At 40.8% G+C, this 23,658-nt stretch overlaps 1 protein-coding gene across 1 annotated transcript in view; it reads right to left on the bottom strand.

Moving 5' to 3' along the window:
* TSHR (thyroid stimulating hormone receptor) overlaps positions 1–23,658 on the bottom strand; it is a 206,915-nt gene that overhangs the window by 46,038 nt on the left and 137,219 nt on the right. The window contains exons 7-8 of the mRNA XM_067531936.1: positions 18,296–18,364; positions 5,517–5,594 (exon numbers count right to left, since the gene is read on the bottom strand). Coding sequence (XP_067388037.1) covers positions 5,517–5,594; positions 18,296–18,364 — 147 coding nt within the window. The remainder of the gene's footprint in view (positions 1–5,516; positions 5,595–18,295; positions 18,365–23,658) is intronic.

Raw genomic sequence — 23,658 nt, forward strand, 5'->3', positions numbered from 1 at the left:
CTGGAATCCCTTTTTAAAACCAAGTAATTGCTTCTTATTGCATCACATGTGCTGTTTTCTTTAAGTATGTGTGGTATTTCATTAGGGTAACTGCTTTTCCTATGATTAATGGCCCCTCTTGATTAACCAGTCTTCCTAATGAAATTATATTCTGTAATTAACTCATCTAAACCTCATTGGCTCCATATTTTTGGAGGATACTTTATGATCCTATCTTCTGATGGGTGCCACCTCAAGTATTAATCTATTCTCAGCTCAACAATCTCTAACCCCCTTTTGTTAGGAAAGGATGAAACTTTGTGACAAACAAGTGCTGGATTGTTGATTAAACAAAATCTAGGTAGCTAACACCTTTTTAGAAACATGTAGGTCTTTCCCCTGTTGTTTTTGTTTAGACTTCCTTTGTTCCCTCATGTAATTACCAAAAATGCTTTGAAAACACTGAATTTAAGAGTATAAAAAGGGAAGCAATTCCACTAGCAAGTGCACTTCAAGACTAAGAAATCATTCCAGACACAGAACTGTCATCTCGCCCAGCTTTCTTCTGAGACTACAGATCCAAGCCTTGGAGAAGCTGTCAAGAATTGAAACCACCACCTCTTGCCTGCATTGGTGAGGAAAATTGCTTTTGCAGTTAATATATACTGGACTTTTGATTTGGGAGGCTCATTTTTAATTAGTAATTAAAGTAGTAATTAAAGCCTTTCTGTCATTATTGAACAAGTGTCATGTCAATTCTGGAACTCGCTAATATCAGATCGCAGTTGGTCAGATTACACTTTATAGTTAGAATGTTTTCCCTAATATCTAACCTAAACCATGCTGCAGATTAAGCCCATTACTTATTGCCCTACCCTCTGGGACATGGAGAACAACTGATCACTGTCCTCTTTGTAACAGCCTTAACCTATTTGAAGAAAGTTATCAGGCCCCTCCTCCCCACCCCGTCCTCTTTTCTCGACTAAGCGTGCCCAGATTTCCTCATAGGTCAGGTTTTCTAAACCTTGAATCATTTACGTCTGGAGTCTCCAATTTGTCCACATCTTTCCTAAAGTGTAGTGCCTAGAATTGAGCACAACGCTCCAGCTGAGGCCTCACCAGTGCTGAACAGAGCAGGACAGTTACCTCCTATGTCTTATGTACAACACTCTTGTTAATACACCACAGAATGATACAAGCCTTATTCACAACTGTATCACATTGTTGGCTCATATTCAATTTGTGATCCACTATAACCCCCGGACCATTTTCAGCAGTACTACCACCTAATCCATCATCCCTGAATTGTATTTGTGCGTTTGATTTTTCCTTCTTAAACGTAATACTTTACACTTGTCTTTTGGCTTGTCTATACAGTAACACTGAAGAAAATTAACCTGAATTAAATAAAGGTATGAATTTAAAGTGGATTAAATTGCATTAACCCCCCCCCCCCCCCATGTGATACACGTATTCAAAATTTAAGTGGCCTTAATTTGATTTAGTTTAATTAATGTCAAAAGTGAAATAAACTAAATCAAATTAAGGCCACTTTAATACTGAATAAGAGGGGTTTAATGCACTTTCACTAATCCACTTAAAATTAATTTGGATTAATTTTCCTGAGTATCCATCCCTGTGTACAAAAGCCCATTACTGAATTTTATCTTCTTGATTTTAGACTAATTCTCCAATCTGTCAAAGTTATTTTGAATTCTAACCATCCTCCAAAATGATTTATGATCTTCTCAGTTTGGTGTCATCCACAAATTTTATAAGCATATTCTCCACTCCATCATCCAAATCATCAATGAAAATATTGACTAATATTGGAAACATGACAGACCCCTGCGTGACCCCACTAGACACATCCTCCCAGTTTGATAGTGAGCCATTGATAACTACTCTTTGAGTACAGTCTTTCAACAAGTTTTGTACCCCCCATTTTATAGAAGTTTCATTTAGACCACTTTTCCTTAGGTTGCATATGAGAATGTCAATTGAGACTGTTAAAAACTTCCTGAAAAAGTCAAGGTATATGATGCATACAGCTTCCCCCATCTACAAGGCAAATAGCCCTGTCAAAGGAACAAAATTAGGCTGGTTTGATCTGATTTGTTCTGGACAAATCCATGTTGGCTATTACTTATTACCCTCTTATTTTCTAGGCGCTCTCAGAATGATTGTTTCATAATTTGTTCCAATATCGTTCCAAGTATGGAAGTTAAACTGATTGGTTTAAGATTCTCTGGGTCCTCTTTATTCCCTTTTAAAAAAATATAGATATTATGTTTGCTCTTCTCCAGTTCTCTGGGACCTCACCTGTTCTCCAAGAGTTCTCAAAGATAATTGCTAATGATTCTGAGGTTGCTTCAGCTAGTTCCTTAAGTACCCTAGGATAAATTTCATTAGGCCCTTCCTATTTTAATATATCTAATTTATCTAAATATTCTTTAATCTGGTCTTTCCTTATTCTGGCTTGTGTTCCTTCCCCCTTGTTAATATTAATTGTGCTAAGTATCAGATCATAATTAATTTTTTTGGTGGAATCTGAAGCAAAACAGGCATTAAACACCTCAGCTTTCCTCATGTCATCCATTATTAGCCCTCTTCACCTGCTAAGTAATGGATCTAACCTTGTTTTTCTCTTGCTTTTGTGCCTTGAGTATGTCTACAACAGAAATGTTACACCTCCTCTCTTTTCCCTGCCTGTCCTTCCTAAATAAGCTATACTCCTCTATACCCATATTCCAGTCATGAGATTAATCCCAGGAAGTGTGATGCCATTTAAGTAATAATTTGAGAACATTAGCATTTCTGTTCCCCTCACTCAGAGAGGCACATAGAGTCTCCACTTCTGCCCCTGAAAACTACTTTAAAATTATTTTTATTTTAATGTGGTGGGTTATCAAACATCTGGTCTCTCTATATCCATCACTCCTAGCTTTCCCAATAAGGCGACTAATGGAGCGAGGTGGGCAAAGTAAAGCATCCCATATAGAAACTATAGGTACATTTCTGTTTCTGTGAGAAAATGTTGCTAGCTAGTGAATGTGACATGATGATAATTAGTAAGGCTCCCCAACCCAATTCTCCTTCACCCATTATGACCTCAAATTTTTCAAAGTGGTACATGAATAGGAGTGTTAGCTGTATGGCTTCTCCTATTAATGTATGGGTACACAACTGGTGCAATGGGGAGAGCCACCCACATGCAGAATGATTTTGCTCTGAGTTATTGCTGTAAATAGAGGCTTTGTAACAAACGTGCCATGCACCACATTGAAAAATGATCCCTAATTGTGTAAGGGTTACAGAAGACCCTGAAATTGTTACACACAAATTAAACTTGACTAAACAGCCTGCATTCCCAAAGCAGTTAGTCTGTGCAATGCCAGCAAATCCAAGGACCACATCAAAGAAAAATGCTGTCAACTTTTAAACCTGAAACTTGTTAAGAATAAACAGCAGATGGTACATTTATGATCACTTATCATGGCTCCTCTGAAAGAGGAGAAACGTCTCTTCATATGCCCTCTCCACTATTGCTAACCACAAGTCTACACTTAAGTGATATTACCTACAAAATGCTATCTGCTGCCTCAGTGATTTGACTATTTATATAGTTATGTATTTTGACGTACTTAGGCCAACATATTAGATCAATATCTTTTTAGATGTTTTTTATACACACACAAAATATTCTCCCTAATATTCCCTTTCCCTCTCAATGAAGCCATTTTGTACATAATCTTCTGTCCTGTAAAGGTATTTTGGAAACCTTGTGCATTTAAAAGGATAGATCTCTAGCTGCACAGACACTACCAATGCCAGCTGCAGCATTGAGAATAGACTTTAAGAACATCAGCTAAGAAAAACACAGTCTTCTATCATTTGAGCAGCAGGAGGGCCTCTTTTGGCTCTCAGTTATAATATAGGTTTTATGTTCCATAAGCAGCCAGCAACAAGAGTGAAATAACACAAGCAGACTGACAGAGATACACCCTACTTAATAGATTGCAGTATTGAGGCAAAAATCAAATTCTACTATAAGAAAAAGATTGTAATATCAAAGAATAAATATCTGAAAGTGTTAAACTATATCTGGAAGTTTCTATTTTTTAAACTGATGTGCTCTCTGGCTTTTTGTCTTGATTTTCCTATTCTATATTCCACCTCCCTTTCTGAGCTGAGGGTCACCAGCCAGGAACCTTCTGATACAGGATTGAGGCCTCATACATCAATACCATTTTATGATTAAGCAGACAAGAGTTTGTTGCTGCAAAGCTATTACCCTGCCTGTTTTTCTGGCATCAGTCACATTCAGAGAGGAAGATCATGCCTCCTACAAACTGCATTACCTAGGCTAGTTGGGAGGATTCTTGATGGCCCTTATGTAATTCGGTAGCCCACAGATCATTTTGATGCAATGATACTGAATACAACAAATTAGTTCTCCTGTTGGACAGAGAGTGAATCTGGCAACTTCCGTTGGAGTAATTGGTGTGGCTGGCATCATTGCCATTATCACAACAGGGTAAACACTGCAATTCAGCCACTATGCCAGGAAGAAGGAATTTCAGGATCTTCTGCAGGCAAATTAGAGGCTAGAGAAGTCCCTTTTTTGTTTTTAAACTCTGCACCCTCTCTCATTCTTCCTAAACCTCTCAGCACCATCATTTTCCTCAGGATAGCATCCATCCTTTACATACAGGACTGGACGGACTCCCTTTTGAGTCTATCAATCTCTCTCCTTAAACCTAAGATGTAGAGAAAACAAAGAACTAGATTTGTATGTCCATTTGTATGTATAGAAAAAATGTGTAATGAATCCTTCAAACTTTTTCCTCCTTGTTTTTTATTTTAGAAATAGCAAGAACATCAAACCTTGTCTTCCCTGATTTTAATGGTAGTCTATTTGGAGGACAAGAAAACTGGATTGGGAGCCAAATTAAATAGGGAGTAACAAAAACAACTGCAGAAACAAAATAGTTTTATGAGTTAACTAAAAATTCCCTTAGTTTCCATTTCTTTGTTACTTATGCTACTACAATTCTACTAGTTTTCCAGTAACACATAGAGTCTTTCAGGAGAAACAAGGTCATGAGAACTTGTATTTCTAATGTAAAATACAAACTTCTTCTAAAACTTCTTTCAGTCCTTCTTTAATCATCATAAAGTAGCAAAAATAAACACATTTCTATAAGGCACAAGCCCAACTATTTTCTTTTTACCAGTGACTTTTAATCAACTAAAGGAATCTTTGAGCTATATACGTCTGCTACTGTCCAAACCCCAAGAAACAAAAAACAAAGAAAGACTGAGAATCAGACCCAAATCAAGTCTCTTGCAACACAGAGCTTTCACCCTAGGTAATAAAGTCATCTCCATAATAACAGCTTTTATCATCAATGTTATGTTGTAAGCATATCAACCCTCCTGCCTCCACTCTCGTCTTCTGTTGATAGTCCTGAGGATGGTGCAGTCCTAATGAACAATCACTTTTAAAACATTCTCCCCCGTTTCCTCCTACTCACAGCAGGGTAGGTCCACTGTGCACTCCCAAAAATGCATCTTCTTCAATAATTTTCAGGTATTTGTTCTTGTGCAGGTAGCTGCAGAGAAAAAATGCACAATTATCTGGTGACAATATATCTTCCATGAGCTACCATATATGAAGAGGAAAGAGGAATATGAGCACCCTGGTGAAAAAGAACAAGATTAGAAGCTGAAGAATTACTACAGGGGCCATTGTCTTTCATGCTTTAAATACACTTGACAAACAGCCAGCAGTTACCCATGTGCAATGAATTTGGTGGCTCTCAGTCCTATTGCTAATGGTACAAGTGTCCACATCACAAAAACTACCTCCTCAAGGGGCAACCTCAGTAGAGACACCCAAGACTGAATAACTTATGGATAATGAACAACCTATCTAACCCTTAGGGATGGTCCCTCCAGACAAGATTGAGGCACACTGGCTAAATGGCACAGGGGAAACTTGCCTTGCCACAGCCTGAACCATACATATTCTGTGCAGACCAATTCTGTACAGGATTTCAGTCTCTGGGACTGTCAATTGACACCTTTCTTTGGCACTTAAAAGCTATAAAAAGACCTTTGTCACTGCTCATTGAATTCTACCTGTAACTTGCAATGAGTTCATTTTCTGCTTCCATGTTATTTATGACTCTGCCATGCAGTAGTTGAGGCAGAGCTACAGTTACACCCTCAGACAGAGATAGTTATTGTTATACTTGATAAGTAGAATTACTTTGCACTTAGAGAGATACCAGCAGACATGAACATAAGTATACTCAGGACCAGACTTTTCTTCTTGAATAGACTCAAGACTCTCAGCAATAGCATAGGCTATCCCATAATGCTCTAGCCCTGTTAGCTATGGCAAGCTAGGCAGGACACAACATATATAACAGTTATACATTGTGTTACTGATTGTATACATCTGTGTTCTTCCATCTACTTATAAAAGCAGTCCCTCTTTAAAGATCAAAATCAAATGAAATACACATTTCCACTGCCGTTGTTACTCTGTCTTTATTCACAAATATTTTTAAAGGTTACCCTGTTCAAAATGAGACCTATTCCACTTCTCTCAGTTAAAGAAATACCACACGATGCTTATTGAACACTAAAGAAGTTACCCCAATGGAACAATTAAAGCTAAATTCAGTGCTCAGTTAGGATAAAGGAAAAGTGAGGAGGAAAAGGGGGGGGGGGAAAGAAAGAGGAATGGGCTTTGAGAAACATCCACTTCTCTTTAGCTGGGAGAGAGGGTGGAAGGAAGGGCAATCAAGGCACAGGGAGCCATCATGTGCAGAGAGGAGGCAACATAATGCTTTCTCCAGCTTAGTTTCACTAAAAGGGGAGAAGACATGAGTGTGAGGGATGGGAAGAGTTTTGAATCCAGTAACAAGCTTTCACCTGTTGCACCACATTTTAAAAAGTGGCCTCTGCATCTGCATGTCAACTTTATCCAATTAACATTTTAAGTACTATCAATTATTTTGCTTGGTATAAAATGAGCCCAATTAACAAGTCTCAGGGAGAATGAATAAACTCAGATAAAGTCTTACCATTCTGAACATTTTAATCTTTTTTCAGCAAAAGGCCAAGAGACATCCCCCCCAAATAAATTAAATCCCCCATCCGAAACACACATGCACACCATACACGTCAAACATTCCCCCAATCAAATCTGGAGGAGGGGAGGAGGATAAAAGCTTTGGTATCCCTAACCTCAGATTTGAGGAGGCAAAAATCAGGAAGCTGTAGGAAAACACTTCCCATGTTGGTCTGAGTGTGAGAATACATGTTTCAAGTGCCCTAAGGTTGCATAACCAAAATAGGGTTTCCCAAATACATGAAACAATTTAGAGGTCAGACTGAAGCTCCTTTGAAAGAAGGGGAGAGAAAGGATGAACCTGAAGGGAAAATCAACCAAATCAAACCACACCACTCTGATGATGTCAACAACAAAATCTATGTTATAAAATTCTGGAGGAACTTGAACAATTTCCCTCTACCATTCTGAATTTTCCTAAAGCCTATAGCCTCACAGGGTTCTCTCATCCCTATACACAAACCATGTAAACAAAGACAAAGACCACCTTTCGCCCCATGTCACTCTGGCAAATGAAATATCAGAGAAAATGTAGATACAGGTAGCAGTGTATATGCAGAGAGACAAGTAGCATGTTACACAGTTAAAGAAATACCACACGATGCTTATTGAACACTAAAGAAGTTACCATAATACAGCAATGGAACAATTAAAGCTAAATTCAGTGCTACTCCTTAATATTAAAAGAAAGTGGCCAATCTACCTAGTCAGAGGATAAATCCTGGGCATCAGTTGCATTCCAATTTAGCTAATTTCTTATATTTTGCCTTAAACTGAAGTTTAAGTAGCTTTTAAAATATCTGGCTTATTATTGCCGGTAATTCATTCCAGTAACAAACTCCTCTAGAGAGGTCAGGCATTTTACATCAGATAGTTTTTCCCAATGGACTAATATATTTTAGCATATCTGATTTGGCTTATGATTACCTGAATAGGGAGTGAAATAGACTTCTAGGATGGAGTTTGGCACAACTGATTAAGAGAGTTTTAAATTAGGAATTTGGGGGAGAGGTTTGGGAGATGCCCGGGTAATCTCCATGCCTGAGTTTAACATTGAAAGGGAGGAAAATGAAATAAGAAAGGATATAGCAGTGGGTAGAAGAATGGACATTAAGAGGAAGGGTGGTGTAGATACCAGTCTAGTAGGTGATACTGGCAGTAGAATGACTGTGCTGAATCGTGTAAGGAATGTGAGCAACGTCAAACAGCAAAAATTAAGATGTTTGTACACCAATGCAAGGACCTCGTGGGCAACAAAATGGAGGAACTAGAGCTATTGGTGCAAGAAGTGAAACCAGATATTATAGGGATAACAGAAACATGGTGGAATAGTAGTCATGACTGGAGTACAAGTATTGAAGGGTATGTGCTGTTTAGGAAAGACAGAAATAAAGACAAAGGTGGTGGAGTAGCATTGTATATCAATGATGAAGTAGACTGTAAAGAGATTAGAAGTGATGCAATGGAAAAGACAGAATCTTTCTGGACAAAAATTACATTGGCAAAGAAAGCTACAGACCACTAGGATCTGATTTGGATAAGGATAGAGACCTCCCTTAATGTTTTAAATGAAATACATGCTACAGGGGAGCACGTGATTATGGGAGATTTTAATTTCCCAGATATAGACTGGAAGACTAGTGCTAGTAATAATAAAAGGGCCCAGATTTTCATGGATGTGATAGCTGACAGTTTCCTTCACCAAATACTTGCTGAACGAACAAGAGGGGGTGCCATTTTAGATTTGGTATTGGTGAGTAGTGAAGACCTCATAGATGTAGGGGACAACCTTGGTTCGAGAGACCATGAGCTAATTCAGTTCAAATTAAATGGAAGGATAAATGAAAACAGATATGTGACCAGGATCTTCGATAAACAAGCCAAGTTCTTTGAGTCTCCTCTCATAAGGCAGGTTTTCCATTCCTCGGATCATCCTATTAGCTCTTCTCTGTGCCTGTTCCAGTTTGAATTAATCTTTCTTAGACATGGGAGACCAGAACTGCACACAATATTCCAAATGAGGTCTGACCAATGCCTTGTATAATTGTACTAACACTTCCCTATCTCTACAGAAATACCTTGCCTGATGCATCCTAGGGCCGCATTAGCTTTTTTTCACGGCCACTTCACATTGGCAGCTCATAGTCATCCTGTGATCAACTGAATTGGTTTAACTGTAAAATGTACAAATTAGGCTGGAAGTCATAATTTTTTGTATTGAAAATTACAAAGGACTTAATCCTGCCCCCAGTTAAGTCAATGGCAAAATTTCCATTGACTTCATTGGGCACAGGCCCATAATTCTCACTGTAGCCAAGTCAGAAGATGAAAATATTTCAGTTGAGCTATAAAACGCAAGTGCACAGTGGGCACTGGAATATATTTCCTGAATATTATTTGTTAGGCATAACATATACCTAATTTCTTGAATGTCACTGAGAAATTCACTCATAGCCTACCCTCTCATCTGCTGTCACGTGAAATGGACCCTAACTCTGCTTTAACATTATATCAGGGATTAGTATCTCCCTATATCTGACACTCTATGAAGAAATATGGGAACCATTCTCCCTTGTCAATGTTGACTCAGTGGCTTTAGTGCTATTTGCTCTTTCCCCCTTCATTTCCTGTCTGCAAATCTAACACTAGGTATCTTTAAAAATAAAAAACAGAACACGAGCTAAAGATTAATCAGAGACTTCAACATCTTGACTTGAAGCAAGAGAAAACTTGTTTGGCCGAAGCACTAAAAACATTGTACAACTTAATAATTCCTTGTCTAATTTTGCAATATTTGTCTCTAACATTTAAGACAACACTGGAAGTAACAAAGTTGAAAGATAACAGTTCAGATCTGCCAATAAAATTAGACAGACTCTCAAACCTACAGAGCCATCCAGAGACCAATGGCATGTTTATAATAATGCATTAATGAGGGGGGGCTTCACTGCTGCCTGCCAGTTTGAACGTACATGACTCAGGGCCATCAGAATGCAGGATTTCCTGATACTAATTGATTTCAGTTGTTTAAGCACTTTTTGTTTTGTTTAATATGTACCCGATTTAAATGAAAAAGGAATAGACTCTTTTTGATAATTTCTGCTTTGACTGAAGGCTTTTACGTATGACTGGTTTAGCCTCTTCCAACAGCTCCATTGTCCTGCTGTACATCTCTTGTCTAAATGTACTCTAACTTTTTTCTCTCAAGTAAAACTCATCATGAGCAAGACCAAATTAAAAGCTTCAATGCCCTTGTTCACCTATTATCTTTTTAAAAATAGTTTTAAGTAAATGTTAATGCCCAGATGATGCAGGAGACTGTGCTATGGAAGCGTCCTTGTCAAGCTTTCCATTCTTCTACTAATATCTGTCACTGTTGTTAGTACCATCACCCTTCCCGTCAGGCCTGCCTATTATCCAGGTGTCATCTTCGACTCCACCCTCTTTAGCTCTATAGATCCAGCCTATATCCAAATTATGCTTCTTCCTTTTTTTACCATTTCCAAGATCCAATCTTTTCTCTGTCCACACTGCTTAAAAACTTTTTTCAATGCTTATCATTGTGCATCTTGATTAGTGCAACCTATTCCTCTCTGGTCTTCCTGACACTGACCTCAGGTCAATTTTGAATGACCTTCCTGCCCTGCTGTTCTAACCATGTCATTCTAAAACTAGCTGAAAAATGGGAGAACAATTCTAAAGTTGTTTCTGTCTCAAAAGGTATGACTTCCCCCCATATTTTCCAAAAAAAAGGTTTTGGTGAAATATTTTTTTTTTAATTTTGGTTTCTTCCTTCCTTCCAGTTTTTCCTTTCTGACACTGATTGGAATATAATAAATGATGTCCAGGTTCCCCTCCCCCTTTTTCTTTTTGTTACTTTGTAACTTTTCAAAACTTCTACTTTTGAAGAGTTACGGAGTTTCATTCTTACTTTTGTCATTTTGAAGCTTTTCAGAAGTTGAGGAAGTAATGAAAACCTATAGAGTGGTAAAAGTAAAAATGCAAAAGGAAAAAAAGTGAAAAAAATTGCATTATATTGCATGCAGTGGCAAAACCCAAAACCCTGAAAATTCAAAACTTTAAAATGTGGACTGTAGATAAAAAACTGTAAAATGTAGAAAAACCAGAAGCATTTTACAAAAATGTTTTATTTATAAAAAGGGGGAAAAGTTTCAAATAAAGAATTTCAAGCAATCCCATGCCACTCTTTGAATCCCTTCAATGGCTTCCATTTTTCCACTGCATCTTATGTAAATCTCTAGTCCCTCCCTATCTGCCATTATATCTTATAGCATCATTTCCCCCAGCACCATATTCTCTACAATGATGCCAATCTGCATTGCCTGTTTTGTCTACTTCTCCCAAAAGCACCTCCACACTTTTACCATATTGCACCAATACATGCAATGCCCTCCCCAAATTAATCTGTAAAGCCTTTACCTGTCCTCCTTCAAATATCTCCTCAAGATTCTCTTTTACCATGATGCCTGCAGTATGTAAGCAACTAATAATGGCTAATTAAGTGATCAGCTAGGACTACTGACATCATTAATGTCTTGTTTATATCCTAAAAAAAAATTAAGAATAAAAAAGTTACTTACTGTAGTTCTTTGAAATGCATTGTGCATATATATTCCACTCATGGTGCACAGGCACCCCATGCACTCAATATCAGAGTCTTTTGGCCAGCAGTGTCCACTGGGGCTTTGCTCGTGCCCAGAGTGTCCTCGTAATCTGCACTGAGGGTATATAAGGCAGATAGCCCAACCACTACTCAGTTCCTTTTCCACCACAGAATCTCAATGGCATAGAACTCCATAGCAGAGGGGAAGGAGAGTGGGTCATGAAATACACACACGGACAGTCCTTCTCAAAGAACTCCAGTTACTGATTTTCTTTCTTCAAGTGTTGCCCATATGCTTATATTCCGCTCATACTGACTCACAAGCAGTGATTCAATGTAAGGTGATGGGACTCAGAATCTAAGTGAATAAAGACCTCAGCACAACTTTGCCAAAAGATGCATCAGTCTTGATGTTTCTATGATGGAGTAGTGTCTTGTGAAAATATGAATTGATCTCCAGGTGACTGCCTTACAAACTCCATAATAAAGATATTTTGTAAAGATACTGGTGAGGCAGCCTTCACTATAGGGGAATGAGCACTCATTGTCAGCTGTTAAAACTAGAGATCCTGGTACTGGATAAGTATAGAAAAATTCTGCCCCTGCAAAGGAGTATGGTATTTAAAAAACAAAAACAAAAACAAAACCCTAATGTAGAAGGAGTTTGCCACAAAATCTTTGCAGATCCATAATAGCATCATTAATAGGGAAAGTTATTCTCCTAGCTGTAGCTGAATTGGAGTCCATCAATCAGTTTGTGAAAATGCTCCTGAAACTCCTCAATGGGTGTTTGAAGAGACTCAGCCACTCTCTTAGGTAAGTTCTGAAAATTTCTAAAATCAACCAGCTGCAATGAGGGACTACAACTTGTCAGGCAACATGAATGATATAGGTGTCGGTCTCCTCAAATTACCAGCTTGAGAGACTTCTTTGGACATCTCCTTGGTTTAAGGAGGACCTTGAAGAGATAATGTCTAGGAGCCGGTTAAGTAGCAGAAGCAGAAGGAGGATTTCTTCGTGAAGGGTGGCACAGAGATCTGATGGTTTGGTCTGTATGTACCCCACAGATTCCAGACAGGCCATGTAGGCATATTGCAAAAGGGAAGGCCCAACAGTGAAGAGATAGGAAACCATGAGGCAAGATAATCTCACATGGGAAGAGTCTTTTGAACATTTACAAAAACTGTAAGAGCAAAAGGAGATGCTCTTGAGGAATATGTAAATGACTCTTGCACCCTATCTTGTCATCCTGAGGAAGATATAATGGAGCACTTCATATCCAATGGTGGGGTGGAAGAAGCTGGACAGCAGCTATGGAAAGATAGGGAATTATTTCTTTTTCCAGTGATTGTACATGTTCATTCTGCTGTAGGTGACTCACAAGCAAACATGGGGGTGGGCTTGGCATCTGTCTGAACGGTAATGGTAAGACAACCTGTCCAAAGCTTGCATCATCTCTGAGCTGGTGGTAGATGGCATAATGAGCAGCAAAAGAATGGACTGATGACCAAGTCACAGGTTTTCAAATGTCTATGGTACATTCTTGTGCCAGGAAAGCCACCGATGCTGCCTGTTCTCTGTTGGAATGAGCCAATACTCTAGTTGGTGCAGTTACATTAAGCAACTGATAGCATAAACAAATGCATGAAGAAATCATATCCTCTGAGTGGAAACTGGTGAGCACTTAACTTGGACTACAACTGCAATGAACAATTGCATTGAAGACATAAAGGGCTTAGTACGCTCCAGAGAAAAAGCTAAAGAAGAGTTTACTTACCTGTAACTGAAGGTCCATCAAGACACATGCTCAATTTGTATGCCCTTTGTGGCTGTATAAGGGACTTTAGTCTCTGTCAATCTGGCACTTTTCAGCAGCACTAAATTCATTGCAGAAAGAAGTTCAAGAATAAAGATGAACTGTGTTCCTTTTGAAAGGTGAGAAGAATCCACCTCTAACCCAGATCTTTAGGTCCAGAGGTCAGAGTCAGAGGGAAAAAGTGATGATATGCTACAAATTGCACCTTACAATCTGAGAGTAGCTGGATCTTTCTGCTAAAATGTCTGGAGTAAAACAACATTACATCTGACATCAGGAGCGCTGGAAGCTTCCTAGAAGGGGGCCACTGGCGCCTGAATCGTGGCCCTGCCCCACTCCTTTCCCCCCTGAGGCCCAGCCCCCATAGACTCATAGCCTCATAGATTCTAAGGTCAGAAGGGACCAATATGATCATCTAGTCTGACATCCTGCAGAACGCAGGCCACAGAAACTCACCCACCGCACCTGTAATAGACCCCTGACCTATGACTGAGTTATTAAAGTCCTCAAATCATGGTTTAATGACTTTAAGGTACAGAGAATCCACCTGCAAGTGAGCCATGCCCCATGCTACAGAGGAAGGTGAAAAATCCCTAGAGCCTTTGCCAATCTCCCTGGGGGAAAATTCCTTCCCAACACCAAATAAGGCAATCAGTTAAACCCTGAGCATGTGGGCAAGACTCATCAGCCAGACATCCAAGAAAGAATTCTCTGTAATAACTCAGAACCCATCCCATCAAACATCCCTTCACAGGCCATTGGCATATCTACCACCAGTAGTCAAAGATCAATCAATTGCCAAACTAGGCTGTCCCATCATACCATCCCCTCCATAAATTTATCAAGCTCAGTTTTGAAGCTAGCTAGGTTTTTTGCCCCCATTGCTCCCCTTGGAAGGCTATTCCAGAACTTCACTCCTCTGATGTTTAGAAACCTGCATTTAATTTCAAGTCTAAACTTTCTGATGGCCAGTTTATAGCCATTATATGCCACCTCTTCCCCCCCAAGGCCCCACCCTCACATCGCCTCCTCCCCCCAAGGCCTTGCCCCTCATTTGCTCCTCTCCACCCTCTCCCGCTCTGTTGCTTACCCTTAAGGCAGGTAAGAAGTGGGAGGGCATAATCTATCCACTTTTAAAAGTGATGGGGCCATCGCCCCCAGACTCCCCTGTTCTGGTGCCCCCGTCTGGAATCCTTAGGCTTCAAAGACAACACCATATTGACACTACATTTGAAATCCTTGTCTTAAGCATCAACGTTCTATTGAGAAGAATGGGGCAGTTCACACTTTTCAAAGCTATTGTTTCTGACTGTTTACAGACAGTTCTGCTCTAGGTCATGTATGGAAAGTTTCATTTACAACAGTAGAGATTACAAAGTTCTTTTAAAAAGGAATACAAAGAAATTTTGCTGAACCAGATGAGGGCATTCTGCTGTTTCTCTTCATACCAGCTCAACTCAGCACATGTTTAGGACACCAAATAAGGCTGACCTAAGACTGAAAACTTGTTCCTTTTATATAAGGGTAAATACCAATATGGCCAGCAGTTCTAGCACTCACATATGTGAGGGTAGTAAGACTAGAAATTCCTCCAAAAATATCCCTCAAACTACAGTTCAACAAAACAATACGACATAAAAAATGTAATGACTGAAAACTTTCATACATAACGTATACACTAATTCTTGGAAAGATTAAAGCATTCCAGCTCACAGCCTCAGAATGTATTTAAATACATGTCACTTCTTGGGATTTCTGTGGACACTGAAACATAAATTGGGAATGCCTTGGTATTATCCAGTAACAGTCCCAACAGTGACACAGTCTAGTGACACTCACTGTGACTCTTCCACTTATACTGTCCTTATCTACCTAAACTCATATAGCCTCTGACTGCCAAATGCTGCGACTGGATGACAAGGGAGGGAACATAAGATAATTGGCCTGTTCTATTCATTTCCTCTGAAGCATCTGGCATTGGCCACAGCTGGCTAGATGGATCTTTAATTGGATACAATATGCCCGTTGTTATGTTCTTATATGCCATCTGTTAGATACCCAAGCACCTATGCTATCATGGAAAACTTCCCTGTCTCAGAGGGGATGCAATTGAACCAGTATGGATAAAATAAAACCAATCCTAAATCTTTAATTAAAACTTGAACTTTTCTGGAAATTCAGAAATTCTGGTTAACTATTGAAAAAATGTAGCTCTTTTGTGCTTCCTGGTTTAGGAACAGAAATAGCAAGACAGCATGAAGTGTTCACTCTCATAGAATTTGAGATTTGGTTAAAAGAAGGAAGTACCAGAAAACATCAGAGGCATCCTAATGCATCTCTCTGGTGAAGAATCTTTCTAGTCATAAGATTTTCAGCAAGATTTCTCAGTCAAACTTCTGTTCATGGTAACTTTGGTATACTTTGCTGAGGTGAACAGAACCTCCAGAATCTTTTGAGGTTTGCCCATTGCTAATGACTGGCACAGATTACCTACATGATGGGGTCAGAAGATGGGGAAGAAGCCTACATGGATATTAAGTAGCAGTATCTGTTGGGAGGCTAAGCAGGAAAATATGTAAAGGGAAAAACTTTGGGAGGACTTTTTCATCCTATTGTCACATCCATGTCTCATGTACACAGCAGGTGACTCTTCTCTACTGCTCTCAACATCCAACTCTAATCCCCTTTTCTCCAGGTAAGTAATTTGCATCCATGATTATAAAGCAAGCAAGGCTGCTAGCATTACACTTATGAAAATATATGCCCTGCTAGCAGAACGGCTTCAGTATCTTAGATGCTTACCAAAATACTAAAATTTTTATTTTATTGCTTTATTTATATAATATTGTTGTGTGTCTGAGCCAGAAAGCTACTAAAAATTCACATTGAAATTATCTGCTCTGACCTTATTTTTAAGCTTTCAAAAATTTCTATCAAATCAAGGCATGCTGCAAAGATCTTAAAAAACACACTGTTGTTGTTGGGCTAGAACCAACATCCCTTCTCCATCCCTCAAAAATAATTAAACTAAAAACTATACTAGTACGATAATTTGTGTGTGACAGCATCAGAGAAGCATCAAATGCTCAGCACAGTTTATTTTTTTGAAATGAGAGAGAGGGTGTGATCCCGTGTAGTCATTTTAAAGTCAATCTGATGTGAAAGGTCTCTTTTCCTAACTGGTTTTCTTAAGTTTCTCTTTAGACTCATGTCTCATACAAAACTAGCAGGAAAAAAATAAACCATGAGTGCTCAACAATGTTTTTATAGTCCGTCTTACTAAAATGCTCATTTTTGTCCATTTCTTAAAAATTCCCAAGTGCCATGCATCACAGCACCACTACTCCCTACTCTGCCAAGTAGCTACAGACTCAAAGAATCAGCCAGCGTAGGAATTAAAAAGAGTTTCTAGTTTCACCCTCATGTCTAACTCTAAAGCCACTGAAATGACACTTCCTCTGCAGGCGAGGGGACTTGAGTTCCTCTGGTGTGCTGGCTCAACTGTTGGTTGCCAGAGCTCTGTCACAGGTATACAAACTAAAGGATGTCTTGGCAGGACTGGTAGAAGTTTATGTATATTATCACCTTTAGCTCAGTGGCCAGATGTGATCTGGTTTGAGTAAAGAAAACTTTTCACTATTGGCTTGGTGTGCAGTGGCCTGTGTGAAATGAGTAGCTGGACTCAGTCCAGTTCCTAGTCCACATGACTAAAAATATAATTGCAATTGTCACTAATTGTGAGATCAGACGGTAGAAAAGTCTCCCGGGGGAAGCAGCAGGAATTACAGACCTAGACACAGCACTAGAAAAATGCTGTAGGAAACATTTCTGTCCTTTTCATGGGATGGATTAGATAAGCTGATAAGTTTTTTCTGTATCTAATTTCTAAGGGCCAGTCCTGATACAGGAATAAATACGAACCTGTCTTCCTTCTGTCTTACAAGTGGCCACTCATTGCCTTTCCTTTAATATGCTGTGCTAGGAAGGATGGAAGCTGAGCTGAGATTAACCTTTTGTCGTGGGGACCAGTATCGCCACATGTAGACATAATAATAAAAATGTATACCTCTTTCCCAATGCCTCTTTCCCCAATGCCTGTGCTAGGAAGGATGGAAGCTGAGCTGAGATTAACCTTTTGTCGTGGGGACCAGTATCGCCACATGTAGACATAATAATAAAAATGTATACCTCTTTCGCAATGCCTCTTTCCCAATGCCTCTTTCCCAATGCCTTTAAACCACCAAATTCACTGATGCTTTTCTTTGAATACTAAGTGTCCGGATGCATAAGCATATTCCAAACTGCCCATATAATTATTGCCTATAGAGACATATCCCATAACATTTGCAGCTGCACAGGAGGCCTGGAAGGGTGCCAAAGCCAGTATCAACTGTTTCCTAATCCTGATTTTTCATTTTTTAACAAGTTTGTCACAGAAAGAAAAGCATATTATTTTACTCTGGAGCCTCCAAGGTGCAATTCCTTCCTCCATTCCCTGCTGATGCATTCTTTCTCACCTCATCCAGTTTTGGCATCTTCTCAGACACAATTTTTTGTTCTCCGTACAGTAATTTCCAGAGGGGGTGGTGTTTTTACAATCTTACCTTGTATATCTCAATCTCCCAATCTGCTCAGCAAAGTCATAGAGAGAGAGGGAGATTGAATCCATGCTGAGGATTTTAGCCTCCAATCATGCGCCTAGATAAAGGAATGTTTCAGAGGTGTTACTTACACAGCATCCAGCTTTGTCCCATTGAAAGCGTGGCCTTGGACCCTAGTGAAGCCATTATTGTAGAGTTTGCTGCAAACAAATAAATGAGATTAGCAGTTTTTACAATTCAGTTCTATCTAGATTCCTAGAGAACTATACTTCATCTTTTCCAAGGCAACAGCACATGCATTCCAGATGGGATGAATTTTAATCTCTTGGAGGTATAACATAAGATCTAATGGATACTCAGCAGCATTCTTGACTACTGAGCACAGATGAATGACAGATAGCACTTGAAACTTGTACTAATTTTTACTGTTTTCCCCAAGAAAGTGGTTCTATTACCCAGCTCAGATCTGTCCACCAGCATTAAATGAGCTCCCCTGGTTTCTCAGGTGAAACAGTTACTTCTGTAACTCTGGTTCTTCGAGATGTGATGCAAACATGTATTTCACTTGTGTGTGTGTGTGTGTGTGCACAGAGTGCACCGGAGCTGTAGAATTTGCCTAGCAGTACCCGTAGGGTTGTGCCTCATGGCCATAGCATCTCCATTGGCTTTATGAAGCGGCGCCACCCCGACCACTCTCAATTTCTTTATACCAAATACCCAGAGAAGAGACTCCAGTGCAGAGGGGATGGAGGGTGGGTCGTGGAATCTCATCTCGAAGAACCACAGTTACAGTAAATAACCATTCCCTCTTCTTCGAGTAGATGCAGCCATCTCTTCCACTTAGGTGACTCACAAGCAGTACCCTACTGAGGAGGTGGGGCTCAGAGTCTGTCCAAACAAAGATTTCAGGATCACCTTACCAAAGGTTATATCTGCCTTGTAAGATGCAGTAATGGCATAATGATTCATAAATGTATGTATGGAAGACCACGTAACAGACCAGTAAATGTTTGATATGGAAACATCACTGAGTAATGGAACTGACGTTGTTTGCACTCTCATTGAATGAGCTTGAATCCACTGAGGGGCCATAGCAAAAACTATTTCATATGCAGTCTTGATATAGGATGTTATCCATCTAAAGATCATCTGTGCAGAAACCACTAAACCATTTCATGCTTCACCTCTCTTGTTTGTGTCATATGCAGATTGCATGAAATGGTTTACTCATGTACAAATAAAAGGCTAGATATCACCTGACATCTGATGTATGCAGATGCTGTGGTTTAGGAAAGAATACAGGTAAGTATACTGCCTTGTTCAGATGAAACTGAGAAATCACTTTAGACAATTTTGGATGTGGTCGTAAAGTTACCTTGTCTTTGGAGAATTGTGTATAAGGATGCCTTGCCATGAGAGCCTGCAACTCACACTCTCTTCTTGCAGATGTTATTGCTACCAGGAACAGTTTTCTGATGCATGAGAGGAAAGGAACAAGATGCTAGGGGTTCGAATGGAGGTCCCATCAGCGCTGCTAGGACCTTGTTAAAGTCCCACAGAGGAACCAGCTCTCGGACCCGAGGATGTAGGTGAAGAAGTCCTTTTAAGAATCGTGATACCATGGGATTGGAGAAGACTGCTCTTCCCGAAACAGAGGGATGAAATGCTAATATCACTGTCAGATGAACTTTCATGAACTAAACTCAACTCCTGATGACTGAACGTGCAGCTAAGATGCCTTGGATGGCAGCCTGCATTGGTTGAATTCTGCAGGCCAGTGACCACACAGAAAACTGTTTTCATTTTGCCAAATAGGTCATTTTAGTAGAGGGCTGTCCACTGTTGAGTAGAATCCACTGAACAGCCACTGAACACTGCTCTTCCTCCTCATTAAGCCACGCAGCAGCCATGCAGTGTGATACAGGGAGCTGAGTACAGAGTGCAATTATGATTCTGATTGAGTAGGTTGAGATCGAGAGGAAGTGGTATGAGAGGCTGAGTTGACATTACAAGAAAGTTGGAGAATTAGCACTGCCTCAGCTACTCCTGGGTAATGAGGATGAGCTTGGCCTGATCCATCTTTGGCTTGAGGCTGACCTGTGGGATAATTGGGATCAGGAGAAAGGCATAGAAGGAGCCGCTTGCCAACTGAGATGGAAGACATCAGACAGGGAGCCTGGATTGAGGCCCCCTCCAGAGAAGAACAAGTGACATTTCCTGTTGCCCTTTGTGGCAGAGGTCAATTGTCAGAATACCTCAGATTTCGAAGATAGTACAGAGAATGCTTGTCTTCAGAGACCACTCATGACTCAGCAAAAAATTCCTGCTGAGATGTCCACCAGGTGATTCTGAATCTGGGGAAATGGTCAGCTATCACAGTGATATTCTCCTTGATGCAAATATGTCACACCCTGATTGCCTCTTGTCAAAGCATCCTGGAATGTGCTCCTCCTTGCTTGTTCACACAATACATTGCAGTAGTATTGTCAGCAAATATGTGAATCACTGAGTCCCTGATATGGACCCAAAAAGTGTGACATGCATTGTAAAGGGCCTGAAGCTCCATCATATTGATATGCAAAGAAGATTAAAGTACTGATGTCAGACTCTAGACTTTCAGCAATCCCAGATGTGCTCACCAACCCATCAGGGAGGTGTCGGTGATAACAGTCCTGGTTGGTAAGGGCCTAACAAAAGGATGCCCTGACAAACATTCTCGAGAAACATCCACCACTGTAAGGAGTTCAGGATCAGTGGAAGAAGGCGGACCAATATGTCGAAGGAGTGAACAGTTGGATAGTAAACTGTCCTGGGCCAAATTCGGAGGGGTGAAGACACAGCCTTTTAAAACTGGACCATCTGCATGCAAGCAGACATGTGGCCTAAGAGCCTCACGCACATCTGAACTGTTATGGAAGGCAGAGATTGGAGACTGAGGCAGAGGTGGCCAATCACCTGAAAATGGTCAGTTGGCAGAAATGCTCTCAAACTCATAGAATCAATTAGGACTCCAATTAACTCTATTTTCTGAGAAGGAACCAAAGCTGACTTCCAGGTGTTTATTAGGATGAGACCCAAATAGTTGAGCAAGAGCAGAATGGTGTTGTCATGAGAAAGGACTTCATCCTGGATGTGTCCCTCAGTAACCAGTCATCCAGATATGGGAAGATGTGGATCCCTTTCTTTCTGAGATATGCCAGGATGATGGCCATGCATTTGGTAAAAACCCAAAGGGCAGAAGAGAAGCCGAAGAGAAGCATCATATACTGGAAGTGGCGCTCCAGTATGATCAGTGCTTAATTTGTAATGAAAGAGGTGTCAGGGCTCAAGTAATTTTTTTAATTCATAACTGATGCAGCAAGCCAGGACTATCAACTGCCATGCCTAGAGGTGCCAGGGCATAGCCCTAGCAAGCCCTGGCACAAATTAAGCACGAGGTATGACAAATCAAAGGAATTTTCTGTGGCTTGATAAAATCGCTGCATGAAAGCAGGCAACCTGAAGGTCCAAGGCAGCAAACCAGTCATTCTGAGACAATGTGGGGAAGATAGTTAACAGAGTGACCATTTGGAACCTCATGTACCTGATATATTTGTTGAGGCTCAAAAAGGTTGAAAATAGGTCTTACCCCTCCCTTGGAGTTGGGCAGCAGCAAGTATGGGGAATAGAAGCCCTGATGCCAGAGATCTGGTGGAACCTCCTCCACTGCTCCCAATGTAAGCAGAGAGTGAACCTGCTCAGTATCTTGTCAGAGGGGTCCCTAAAGAGGCACTGGGATGAAGGTTGGGTTGGAGGGGAGAGGAACTGGACGGCATAGATTAATCTGATGGTGCTAAGGACCCAGGTGTCAGTAGTGATTCCAAGCATTGTGAAAGTGAGCTGGCCTGTCCCCAAGCAGAGAGAATGGGGTGGAAAGGAGTGATGCCTGGAACACTGCTCTGGAGCAAGGAGTCAAAATGGGTGCTTGGAGGACACTGGAGAAGGGCGTGTGACTGCCCAAACCTTGAACCCAAATGCTTCCTCCTGTGGAATATATATGCCCCTCTCTAGGTAGTTCCGCTGTCTTGGGGGAGGGAAAGGCTACCCAAACATGAGCTGCTGAAGTGGAGGGCAAAGACGGCCACCATGGCAACATTGGTGGTGCTGGCCAAGGAGGTACCGAAGAAGTTCCCAGTGCCAAGGAGGTTCCTTGTGCCGAGTCCAGTACCGGCTCCATTTCCACTGAATGTGGAAGGGAAACATGGGAGTGCAGCACCAACAGACCCATAGGTTCAGTGGCTTACACAACCAACAGAGCTAAAAAGGACAAAGCCTTGGCAAGTCCTGGACCAAGGAAAAGGTTGGGACAGAAAGACAGAGGAGGTCCACTGCTGCATAAGCAGCTAGTGCTAGCATTGCCTTCCTCAGTAGATGCCCTAAGGCTGAATGGGAGTTAATGCTAGGGGGTGTCTGACCTTCTTTGTGTGGTGCTGGTGATGACGGGACCTGCTCCATCTTGCACACTGTCATTCACCCTGGGCCAATCCACGCTGCTTCTGGAGAAGGAAGACGTGTCCCCATGGGACCTGGAGTGGTATTGACTGGACTTATGTCATTTTTCCATTGGCAAATTCAATGGGGAATGACTCCTCCTTCTCTTCAGACAGGCGTCAGCTCCAGGACACAAAGTGGCAGCACTCTCCGAACTCGAGGGTGACCTGCGATCTGAAAAGGGTCTCAGTGCTGAAGCAGGCTGCATGGCCTGTTCAAGCAGGTGCTGCTTCAGATGATGCACCATTTGAATCAGTTTTGTGAATGATTTGTAAATCCAACTCTTCTCCTTAAGGTGGGCTTCACCTAGGCCATTCGGTCTCAACCTGTGGCCCAATCAGCACACAGCTGCAGCCCATGTGACATCTTCAGGGCCATACAGTATCAGATGCAGCCCACATAACACATTGAAGGCCGCATATAAATAGGTTGAGAACCACTAGCACAGCAAACACTGTGTGTGGAAATCGTTATTGGGGATGGCCCCGTCATTACAGACAATGTTTAAACCTGCTGAGGGCATCATTAAGGAACACAAACTACAACTAACTAACTAACACTATACTGGGGGTACTAAGAAACTATATACAACTAGAAAAAAGTCACTGAATAAAGGATTGTAAGGCTGAAAACCACATAGAGCTCCAACTCCAGCCACGGGCGATAAGAAGGAACTGAGGGGGGACAGAAAGGCACCGCCTCATGTAGCCAGGGGAGGGACAACGGCCCCCTACAGGTACTGCTAGGAAAATTCTCCAGCTGACAGGCTGGCTGTGCACACACCTAAGTGGAATACACAGCTGCATCTACTTGAAGAACACCCTGTGCTCTTCTCTGTTGCTCAGATTGCATCTGTGCTACAAAAATTAACCAAGTTTGACACCCATTATCAAATATGGCTCTTCCTGGGCTCCTGGCCAGTACTCCTGTCCACCAGTTTTCAAGCTCATTTTACTCATGTTGT

Source organism: Emydura macquarii, unplaced genomic scaffold (assembly GCF_026122565.2).
Source record: "Emydura macquarii macquarii isolate MOO-44397 ecotype Brisbane River unplaced genomic scaffold, CSIRO-AGI_Emac_v2 contig_374, whole genome shotgun sequence".
NCBI classification, from domain to species: domain Eukaryota; kingdom Metazoa; phylum Chordata; order Testudines; family Chelidae; genus Emydura; species Emydura macquarii.